At 35.6% G+C, this 12182-nt stretch overlaps 1 protein-coding gene across 5 annotated transcripts in view; it reads left to right on the forward strand.

The window, feature by feature from the left end:
* Positions 1 to 12182, forward strand: part of USP15 (ubiquitin specific peptidase 15) — a 68727-nt gene that overhangs the window by 7670 nt on the left and 48875 nt on the right. For 4 of the 5 annotated variants that reach the window (XR_008575653.1, XR_008575655.1, XR_008575656.1 and 1 more), the window contains exon 2: positions 8393 to 8520. The exons of the other annotated variant lie outside the window; for it this stretch is intronic. Coding sequence is in view for 1 of the 4 variants with exons in the window: in XM_054814567.1 (XP_054670542.1) it covers positions 8393 to 8520 (128 nt within the window). In the remaining 3 variants the exon portion in view is untranslated. The remainder of the gene's footprint in view (positions 1 to 8392; positions 8521 to 12182) is intronic. 5 annotated transcript variants of the gene reach the window in all.

Genomic DNA, 12182 nt, shown 5'->3' on the forward strand with positions numbered 1-12182 from the left:
ATCACATGTTTTTATATAGGTTTGAGGAATATATGCTTTTACAAGAAAATAATATTAACTGAAGATAGTTTAAAGTCAAAAGAATTCTATGCTTTGAAAACAACTTGAGCATAGGAAAACAGGAAGAGGAAAGTAGGTTGAAAAGTTAAGCATTGTGCTGCTTTGCCAAGAAATTGTTCTAATGAAAGAATTATTTAAAGAAAAGTTATGCCTGGATGTTAATATAGTATTGGCAAATAGCTTCTGTATGGAATGAGCTAGGTATGACCAACAGTTATTGCTTCTTGAGGAAATGAAGTGACATGTAATATCAGAAGATATCAAGGAACATTATAATTCTATTTTTCAACCCCTTTGCATGATCAACGGACTCATACTAGCCTGAATTGAGATTGGAAGATGAGCAAATGCAATCTGTAAGCACCCTCAGACTTCAAATAAGGCTGTTTGTCTTCAGCTGCTGTAAGGAGTATGTTGTTGGAGTTTATATTTGCACGGTTTAGAATTTCGTCTTTTATTTCATCCTCTGCAGTGATAACACTGAATCCATATGATATCAAAACCTGTTGTTTATCAAAGGGAGAACATACACTTTGGTAATATATTATGTGTTCCACTTGTCATTGCATGGGTTTTCCATGTCTTTGTTATCAGAACAAATTCCATTGTTAGGGAATGCTCTAAAGATATTCTGCAAACTTTGATAGTTGCACCTCTGCAGTGGTAGCCTAGACCTTGGTTACATAAGCTCCTCTTGTGCTCTGAAGGGATATGAGGTTTTCATGGAATCATGGAATATCTCAAGTTGGGAGGGGCCCATAAAGATCATGGAGTCTGCTCCTTGCAAGACTACTTAAAGCTGAACCGTGTGACTTAGAGCGTCATCCAGATGCTCCTTGAACTCTGACAGGCTTGGTGCCATGACTGCTTCCCTGGGGAGCCTGTTCCAATGACCCACCAACCTCGCAGTGAAGAACCTCTTCCTAATGTCCAATCTGAACATCACCTGACGCAGCTTCATTCAATTTCCTCGTGTTTTATTCCGTATCTGGCATTTCAGGGGACTTGAGAGTGTAAGTTGCAACTTGTATGTTATAATCTGCTTCAGACAGGCAAGAAACATTTTATAGATGAGAGCAGATATATCCTATGAAGTGATCTGAAGCTCCACGCAGAAGTAAACGCTGAGTACTGAAGTAGGCCAGACTTGAACTGGGAACGTGTTCATGAACATGTTTTATAGTGTTTTGATTCTACTTGCTCAAAGAAAATTTAGATCTTTTTAAGGATATATAATACAACTAAGAGAAAACACCTAAAACTAATTAAACCATACAAATATTTCCAATATTATTAATATGTAAAATACAATATTTGAGTATAATTTTCATAGGTTGGTTATCCTGCTCAGTAACTTGACCGATGATATCTGAGAGAGCAAAATTTGTGTTTCCTGCCTGAGTGAAACCTTGATTCCATCGGAGTTAAATAACAAACATTTCTTAATCATAGTTTTAAAAAATGGATAGGCCATATTTTTTAACTTTGTTAAGGTGTCCTGGGGTAGCTTTCTCAGTCAGGTCCACAGTTCAAAAAATTACTGTAACATTAGACCGATTTGGAACTCCTTCCTATATTAGGAAATAGTAACAAAAATAAAAGCAAAACATTGTACCAAGTTTAATGTACAGATATTTTATGTCTCTGTTTTACTAAAGCATGATATGCTATTTTTGTATCTGGGACAACACATATTCAGTGAAGTGTATTTGGTCTCAAGTGCATGCTACAAGTTTTTAATAATTTTCCCTTAAAACATGATCTAAAAAGTGATCAAATATTGTTTAAGAAATGAGGTTTTAGCAGATGTAGTTCTGTTTACTTGAGGTATGTATTTTTCTCTTAAATTACTGAATGTCCCTCATAGCTAATACTTAGTTTTCAGGTGGTTGATTGTATCATGGATATTATAACATTGATGAAAAGATAGATTAAGTTGCCTTCTTACAGTTTGCCTTCTCTGTTTTGTGTAGATGAGTAGTCTTGTTGATCTTGGTGAGAATGCTATATTGAATGTGTCTGTCGGATCAAAAGCTATACTCTATACATTTCTGAATTTTACTTTTCCCCTTAATGCTAAGAACTTTGGATTTTAGCTACGTACTTCAAGTGCTTTAGCAGATTGATCCCCTAAGCTGAGCATGGTGTAATTGCATATTTTTTCAGCGTAATCTTTAATGTGGTATATCCTTCTTGCGTAAGGATGAGGGAAGTGTATGGCATTTGAATGCAAATTTCCATTTTCCCTAATCCTATTGGAAAAGCAGTATTTCATCTATTGATTAAGAACAAGTTCTTGTAAAGGGGTAAGATTACAGTTACTGTGATTGTATTCCATAGTAATTCAAAATAACTTCTCTCACTTGTATCCGATTTCTATTGATGTAAAAGTAGCAGAATGCTCATTAAAATGCCTAATATGTATAAAGCAGATATATACGTGAGCATATGTATGTACATACATACACATAACCAGTAATTCACTGTAAGAATTCACAACTACAGTGCCTCTTAGTATTTTTCAAAATCTGTATCTGTAATTTTTTTTTTCTTGGCTATATAAATTCACTAAATCCTTCTTTTGCATGTAGTGTATGTTACCTCAACATTGTGGTAAACTAGTCTGCTGAGTTTGCCCTTAAGAATATCTGTCTGAGAATAAAGACTCCGTACTTCTTTAAGAAGGCTAAACAATGTTGGTAGGTGCTGAGTCAATTAAAAGCAGTTACCTCTAAACAGAAAATAAATTCATTACCAGACTTACGTAGGTATCCTGCTTTGTTTATAAAGGATATTAAGAGCTGAATATTGGGATAGTAAGATGGTACTTTCTAAGCTATAATCGGTGGTCAGCAGCTAATTCACTAGGTTCTGGTAAAATATATATAGTGCTGTATCAAATCTATAATACTTTGGTTTCAGGTTTGATTATTAGAGTATGATGTGATCTGTAAGAAATCCTGAGAACTAGCAGTGGCCCATTTACTCCTTATCCTAAAAAAATTATCCTCCTGGTTTGCTCTTTTTAAAAATGAGTACACAGAGATAGATATATACTGTTTCATATTACAAGCAGTATTAACCAAAGTATTAAGCTTTGCCCTTGAGTACACAGAGATTTCATGATCTTCACTTTTCAGTCTTTTCATTAATCTTCAGTAGAATGCATCTTGCAAAAAAATGCATGTAGGCTCTTATTTGTTTGAAAGTAATCCTTTTTAATTATGCTTTACAGATATTAACTTATTCTTTTACAGTTGCAGAATTCAATCTTACAATAGTGTTTTGCACCCAGAATCACAGAATGGTGGGGGTTGGAAGGGACTTCTGGAGATCATCTAGTCCAACCCCCCTGCTAAAGCAGGATCACCTAGAGCAGGTTGCACAGGAACCCATCCAGGCGGGTTTTGAATATCTCCAGAGAAGGAGACTCCACAACCTCTCTGGGCAGCCTGTTCCAGTGCTCAGTCTGTTCCAGTGCTCAGTCACCCTCAAAGTGAAGAAGTTTTTCCTCATATTGAGATGGAACTTCCTGTGTTCCAGTTTGTACTCATTGCCCCTTGTCCTGTCTCTGGGCACCACTGAAAAGAGTCTGGCCTCATCCTCTTGACACCAACCCTTTAGATATTTATAAGTGTTGATGAGATCCCCTCTCAGTCTTCTCTTCTCCCAGCTAAACAGACCCAGCTTTCTTACCCATTTAGCTTCTTTTTCAATTGTTCCTTACAGCTTTGTCCAGATATATCTAAAATACGCCAGTCTAACAAAGTACTACTTAGTGAATTTCAGTGAGAAAACAGGAAAGGAGAAGTTGTAAAGACAAAGTAATTTGTGTAGCCTTCAAATTTTTGGTGTTCATGCATTCTTCATTCTGCTTTTCTCCATTGTACCGCTGGACAGACTTTGCTCACAGAGTCCGAAACTTCATGTGAATTTTTTTTAAGATTTGATTTTCCTTCAGCATTTTCTTTCCAGGGAAGGAACTTGACTGTGCTGTTTAGTTCTTATCACACTTACATACTTGCATGATTTATAGGTGGCCTTTCATCTTTTTTGTGCTAATCTATTACTTGAACATTTAAGTACAAATTCCTAAATTAAGAGAAGTAATGTAATTTTTTGCACTTTGTGTTGGGAAACAGAAATGTTACAACTTTTCAGTTAGGGAGAACTGTAAAGAGACATTGCAGAGCAAAATTTGGTTGGTGGCAAAATTAATTGGACATGGAAGAATAAAATTGAAGTGTTGAAATAGGTAATGGTGCACATTTAAAACCTAGAACAGTAGACCCCAAGTTTTCTTGCACTGTTAAGTCCAATTATCAGAATTTTCTGTTAATCGCTGTGTTACTGGTGTATGATCAGACATTCAGCACAAAGCATTTGAAAAGTATTACGGTTCTACAGGAGCAGTAATTTGTTAAGCATTAATTAAAACAATGGGCACTTTGCTTATATGATAATTTCCCTTCTGTGTAAAATTATAGTTTTCCTTCTTTAAGATTCGTAGTTCATTCAAATTTAGATCCAGAAAGTAGAGGCCATGGGATGGAGTAGGGGACAAGGCTGTCAGGTTTGGTGGTAGAATGGACACCTGAGGGTGACTACATTCATAACCATGCACAGTTATGGCTGTTAGGGAGTAGTGCTGGATGACCACAGCAGAAGAGAAAGGTGAGAATGCTGTTGGCCTTGAGTATGTTCATAAGACTGAAAACTTTGTGTATAAAGCAAAAGGCAAGGGCATGTCACATTAATCAAAGTCGATATTTCTTTTTCCATTTATTAAAGAAAAATGAGTCAAATATTAAGAGGCTGTTGTAAAAGGAATTGGGATTTGTACAGCCAGAGTGAAAGAACTGGATTTTTGCAAATGTGAGAACTGCTGCTACTTGTACTTTAAAAAGAAAAAGACAGAAATGCCAATGATTCAATTATAGTAACATCAGGCTTGTTCTGGCAGACTCAGGGTAAACGAAAAATTATCTTTAATATCAGACTATATCCAGATATATATGCACTGTGTAGAATAAAGTCACTCCATTTAACATGGTCATACCAATTCAGACTTCCATGGTAGAGTCTAGTATCTGGTTTTTTCTTCCAGGAAACAGAAAATAGCACTCATTTAATTGCAACGGTTAATTATTGTTTGGTGAAAATTCATTTATAGAGATCTGATTTTTCTTTCTTAATTTTCGAGCAGACTATCTTTGTGGTGCTCACTGAATTCTTAAATTCTTACTCATGAGATCTTTAAATTAAATAGGCTAAATTGCCTATTGTAGGCTTCTGTCTGCTGTGTTCTCTTGCCCCCTCCCATTTCTGGGTAATAAATGAATGTGGCAAGCTAATCATTTTTGATGGTTGAAGTTGTTTCTCATTTCATTTTGCAACAATTTGAGGTTCGTGGTTTCATAGGTTTTGCTGCAGTGATGACTGAATCTGCTACTGTGTGAGGAGAACCTGAAAAGTTAAGTTCAGAAAAGGCTTTTACATAAGACAGTAAAACTTTACTTGGATACTTTCTTGTGTTGCAAAATGAGGTTTTCTGTACACAAAGGTCTGAATTATTTTGAGAAGCTCATTGCTTTGTTAGATAGTTCTTAGAACTTCACTGAACAGAATAGACGATGGAAAGTGGTCAAGAAATCAGTGCATACTAACTGAATGAGTTTGATTTTTGAAGTGTGAAATGTGTGTGGGACTGGAACTTACTCAGATTTGAACTAGGTAAGTTTTACCTTATTTTCAGCATGAATAACGTTTACATCTGTTTATGCTTGTAATAGCCTGCATTTTTATCTTTTTATTGTGTTAGGCCAAATTTCACCATCTTTAATGCAGCTTAGCCTTGTCCAATCTTTTTTCCTATTACATTTTAAACATGTTCTAAACAAAACATGTCAAGGGAATTCTGCCACAAAACTTTTACATTATTGAATCATTCTAAAGTAGCCTGACCCAGCACTGCTTAGTTACCAATTTAGTAATTTCTGTTAAGTCACTGTTTGTTTCTGAGTTTGGTAAGAGTAGAAAAGGACATTGTTGCAGCAAAATACTTTTCATATGCATTTCGTTAATAGTGTTTAAAACTAATTTTTTTTAATAAATAATTTTGGTTCAAAAAGCAGTTTGAGGCTGTTTTCTGACCGCTTTATTAAGCATTTAAAATTTCAGAAAGACATTGTGTGTTGCAAGTTCAAGGATGATTTCAGAAGAGATGACATCTCATTGTAATTGATGACACTTGAGCAGTAGTAACAGGTTACGATAGCAGCATAGATACGAGACCAAGTGTTATACTGTGAGATGGTCAAGGTACATGCTGGAGTACAGCTGGCATTGATGCAGTAAGGGAGAAACTTGGTCCCTAACCAAAGTTCTTACACTGGCAGAACTGTGTCTATAGCAGTTGAGATACAGCTCTGCCTTTGCTGTTTATGTTTGCTCGGGGTAGTTACAAGCTAAGGTTAGGAGTAATTTGTTCACAGACTCATTATTACTGTTGATGTAATCATATTTTGAATCAAGACTGTTTACCACATGAATTAGGATGCCGTTGTCATAGATGTTGTAAAGTTGCCTTTGAGACCTTAGTCTTTGATGCTTTTGAAAGAATGTAGGGAAAGTAAGCATGCAAAATCCTGTGGTGATCTTATGTACAGCTTTCTAATGCCTTCTTCCTCTTACTTTCCAAAGGTCTTTTACGTATAGGTTCACACACTTAAGAGTACATTCTGTAGAAACTGAAAAATTGAGGCTTATTGAGAAGAGACTCTGATAAGTTGCCCACAAAAGATCTCACTTACTGAGTACTACTCATTAGTAATTCCTTCTTCACCAGAGGTTTACTAGCAGTATTTCTGGAGGCTGACTCCAGCCTTGATCTATGTGTATTAGAGAGAAAAACTGGACTTGAGAAGAAGAAATAAGTCAAGACTGCCTGTCTTAGGTTTGTTAATTCTTATTGTAGTTACATCATTTAGAAGCACAAATTAAGGCCCTACTAAGGTGGGGGTTTAAACCTATTCAGTAAAGTGTATACGCAAGCAATGTTTTTGTACTACTTTGGTTAGGAGAGTTGTGGATGTTAATGTTTTTGTTCTGTGTTTTTCCATGGTGTTTATGAGTAACTCCTACAGAATGATTGCCTAATAAAGCTATATGTATTAGTAGGCTAGCGTTTGAATCACCAGGAAGTTTTGAGATCTCTTAAAGATTCAATAGCATATTATTGGTATGCTACAAATAAGAGTTCAGCAGTCAAATACTGGAGAAAAGGATGAGGATTACCTATGATCTTTAGTTTGAACTGGTGTTTCATCCTGATAGCGATGTCTGATAGTTGAGGGTGGTGAGGCACTGGAACAGGTTGCCCAGAGAGGTTGTGGATGCCACCTCCCTGGAAGTGTTTAAGGCCAGGTTGGATGGGGCTTTGGGCAACCTGGTCTAGTGGAGGGTGTCTCTGCCCATGGCAGGGGCGGTTGGAACTAGATGATCTTTGAGGTCCTTTCCCACCCAAACCGTTCGATGATTCTGTGTTCTGACAGGTACTAGGGTAGTAGCACAAAGGTTATTATAGACCAGGCAGAAGGAGATGGATACTTTTATGAAAGAGACATAATGAAGGTGGTGTCTTTAAAAAAAAAAATAATAATCTGAGGATCACTGAACAAATTTGATATCTTAAAGAAATTCTGGACAAAGAGATATAAAATATAGGTATCACTGGACTTCGTAAAAGCCAGACTGGCAACAGTTTAATCTGGGTAGAGATATCCCTTCACATGGAAGTGTGAAGTTGATAATTATGTGTAGGAGGAACATCTAGTACTGCCTCAAAAGCAGAACATTTACTGTATGTGTTGACGCTGACTCAAAGGAAGAAAACACTTAGACTCTCTGGTTCTTGACAGGACATCAGAGTTCTAAAGTTTTTCAACTTGCATATGAATGTTATAAATAAAACTCCAGCAGGAAAAAAATTATTTTAATATAAGTTATCTCTCAATTTTTAAAGGACTGCCTAATTATAAAGATTTAACTTGAATCTCCTGAATTCACAAATTAAGAACAGGAATTAAAGCTGATGATATTTCATGCTAAAGAGGGAAATGTGTTTTTTTTAAAACTGTGATTAGTGGGATCTTTAATTGCCCACAATAAAGTCCTTGCTGGTACGAGATGCTGATAATGGTTAGCAGACCAGACAAAAAAACATTCTCTGCTTTGCGAGGCTGATGATATGAGTGTGTTAACATGAATTAATTGGTACTGTAGGAAGTAGTAGCATGCCATTAATTAACTTGTATGTCTTCTTACATTTAAGGTATCTAGTGGATAGTCGCTGGTTCAAACAGTGGAAAAAATATGTTGGTTTTGACAGCTGGGACAAATACCAGATGGGAGATCAGAATGTGTACCCTGGTCCTATTGATAATTCTGGACTTCTCAAAGGTAACTGCTTCTGGTTGTGTAATAAGACAATACTAATATTTAGTGCAGATTTGTCACAGATTGTTCATCTTTTGTAGTTGATAGTGTAAATGAATCTCAGCATGTGTGAAGGTGAAACTTTTTGTTTGTTTGTTTTCAGACTGTGACAGGGGAACTAGAATAGATTTCCCTAACAAATTACAATTTTTATAAATAAAATTACTGGAACTTCTTTGCAATGGTAACAGAGTATTGAATAATGTACAAATTACTGGTTTATAATGATCTTTTGGGATACCTTGGGAGTCGAAATTTAGTCAAGTTGACAAATAGCTAGCCTGAGGTCACTAAGTTCATTTTCTTTTTTAGCTTAACTAAATTGGTTGATTTAAAATAACTTTTTTTAAGTTGAACTCGAAAATATCTTTTTGTAAATGAGCCCCAAGCCCTTATTTTGACACTGGAACAATTGAAGAAAAGGTATTATGCAGTTTAGTGATAATATAAAGTGCTGTGAAAGATAGAGGATAATTTCCTAATTTTATATGGTTTTCTAAGTGTGGTCAAATTCTGTCACTGTTAAAATTACTCAGGTCTGACTGACTTTGGCTGAACTGTAGTCAGATTTGTGGCCACAGATCTGAGAATACTTTCTCCGATATTTTAGTCTTTAGGTCAAATTCTATATTTAATGTCCAGCATTGATATACCATTAGAGCCATTACTATTTAATCTGCAAAATCTAGTGGATACAAAATCTAGCAGATAATTGGTTTCTTTCTTTGCAGTTACAGGTAATGTAATAGTATTGCATAATTTGTTTGCACATAGTAATACAAATTTTTTACATCTTCATGGGGTTTATGTTGAACTTTGACTTTATTAATTCAAAACTTCTCAACTGTAATGAATAGCTCATTATTTTACAAGTTAAATGTTAAAGATTATATGATTGCCTCTTTCATAGGACTTGTTGCACTAGTTGTCAGTGTGAATGAGTGTGCATGTCTGACTAGTATCAGTGTCTTTGAAGAAGGTGCTATATTATCATATACGTCTATATGTTCTCTTCCATCCACAAACTTAAAGGTCTTTTTGCTCCAGGTGAGTGAAGTGTTTTGTTTTCTGAAGTGTGAGGATCCAGATCTTTTGTACATTCCCGTAGTAAATCTTGCAGTGAGGCAGGCATGTTCAGGTGATACTTTTCAGTTCAAATCAGATGTAACAAGATCTTTTAATCCTCAGTGAGGCAGCATCAGCTTATTCTCTCTTCTGTGTCTACCCATTTTAAAAAAAATGGTGATTTCTAGATGTGCAAAGCACTGTGTTAGTTGATCTGTATTATTTATAACTTAACCTGCATACATGTTCAGATACATTTAAAGTTACTGTGTATGTGAAGCTGTATTGGGGTTAGTTGTTAGCCATTTTACTAAAACCTCCTGAAAAACCTATATTCTTACTATTGTTTTGACACTGTCAAAACCCCTTTCAAAATAAACACAGCATTGCGGTTTATAAACTTCACTTTTTGCTCATTCATGGTTCTAAAACTATGGCTCTGTATTAGCAGTGATACCATGCATCCAATTACTGTCTGACATCTACTATTCCTGTGTGAAGGCAGTTTTAAAATTAAGGGCGTTAGTGCTCAGCAAACAGTAGCTGTCTTCACCTGCTGCCAAGCAGCAATCCTCTGTTTGAGGCTTCCTATGTAGCATAAATTAAACCTGAAAATGCTTGGGGTTTAATCCTGTCTTTGGCATATAGTATGCACTAGTTGCTCCCATACTGCTGCTCTTAAGTGTTAAGTCTGAAAATTTGCACCTGATTTAAAAAACACAAAATAGTCTAAAATGGGCATGCTTTCTCAGGTATTTGCAGTGTAATGCAATGTTAAGGACAACTATTACTAAATTCGAGAAAGACTGATTCCAGGAAACTGAAGCAGTATGTTGTACTTCTGACTTGTGTTACTTAAATGTTGGTCCTTTATTTCCAGAATATTTGAATGAAATGAGAGCAGTGAAAAGTAACAGGCAGAGATTTCAGTTAATCTCAACATATGTAAAAATGTTGTTGTATGTAGTGGAATGCACATATGCAGTCTTCAGAACAAGAGATACATGGTCAACTTTAGATTAGCAAAAAGCAAGCACAAGGAAGTAGTCATTTAGACTAGCTGATTGTTTATCATAGAAAATGGTGTTGCGTATGAGGAACTGAGTCATCAGAGTCAGGGGACGACTTTGATGCAATAAGGTTCTGAAAAAATTATACTAGAAAAATTATTGGGGGTTGTAGAAAGAATGGAATCTAAATTATATCTGCTCACTATACACTCCTGTAGCAATATCAGATCAGTGCAGAAGTACAGTATGAGCTTTTTAAAGAGATACGTGGACCTGAATATGTGTTTATGGATTTTTCCCCACACCTTGCTCCCTGTTGTAATGGAACCACCATATGCATAGTAGTGAGTGGGTCACATAAGAATTGATAGTGCAAGCCGTGAATTGTTTCAACAAGTGTGTTTTGGATATAGTTCTTGCATGTAGATTTTTTCCTAATCAATCAAGACAGTTTTGAACCAAAATTTGAGTCTTGAAAATTGTTACTTTTACAGATAGAATGAGGGGGAAAAAAGGAAAGTACCTTTTAAAACAGGTGAATTGATTGAAGTCTCATTTATTAGGGCACATTAATTATATTTATCTCCATGAAGAACTGAATTTTTATTTACCTGCATGTTCATTGAGATGTTCATGTGAAATTCCATTTTAGTTTTTGCTTGAGAAAATTATGTACTATGGCTCCCAAAGCGTAATCCAAAGTCTGAGGTTTTCTTCCATTTTGAGGCCTTCTATGTTGCCCTTGTGTTTTTTCTTGCTAAAATTGCAACAAATACTTCAGCTATTTCTGAACTTGATTATCCCCTTTTCTAAAAAAACTTCATAATTCTGATACTTACCTGGCCGTTTCTTGGGGGTTTTGTTGTTGTTAGGGATTTTTTTTGTTCAGCTCTTCCCACATTGACAATTTTTATCAGAGAAAAGGCATGCAAACTGTATTATACCTTCTTGATGGCTTGAAGTCGTCTCTAAACTGCACAGATTACGTATTATGGAAGTGGTAGCTCTCTGAGCAGCTAATGGTAGTAACAGATATTGAAAATTTAAAATACATAAACTGAGAACAATATGCATCTCCCATGTTTTGCTCAGACATCAAGGTACTTAGCTGAAGAAGGAAAGGAGTCAGCACCAGTGATAATCGGAGCAGAAAAAAGCTGTGTATCCTTCTTTGTCCATATTTTCGCTATTTGAGTGATTAAAGAAAAAAGCATTGCCTTTTCCCCTGTATTTTCCCTTAAAAATCACAAACCCTTTAAACCAACTGAAAGTGTAGCAATTGCAGGTAAAATAGGGAGATTTCTAGTCTTGGTAAGCTGAATTTTGTTTACTGTTCCCACCAGGAAGTGAACACGTCTCTTAAACATCTCTTAAATGCCCTCAGTAGTGTTGCCCTCCTACAGAAGAGGTCATGTTGAAATATGTTTTGTTAAATTCTTATACCAAAAAAAATAAAATTGAATAGGTGTTATTATTAAAGCAGCTTTAATTTTTAAGTGTGCCTGTTTTAATTGTCAGGATAATTTCTTGGTTTTTTTTTAATTGAAGTCA

Source organism: Grus americana, chromosome 1, assembly GCF_028858705.1.
Source record: "Grus americana isolate bGruAme1 chromosome 1, bGruAme1.mat, whole genome shotgun sequence".
In the NCBI taxonomy this organism is placed as follows: Eukaryota; Metazoa; Chordata; class Aves; order Gruiformes; family Gruidae; genus Grus; species Grus americana.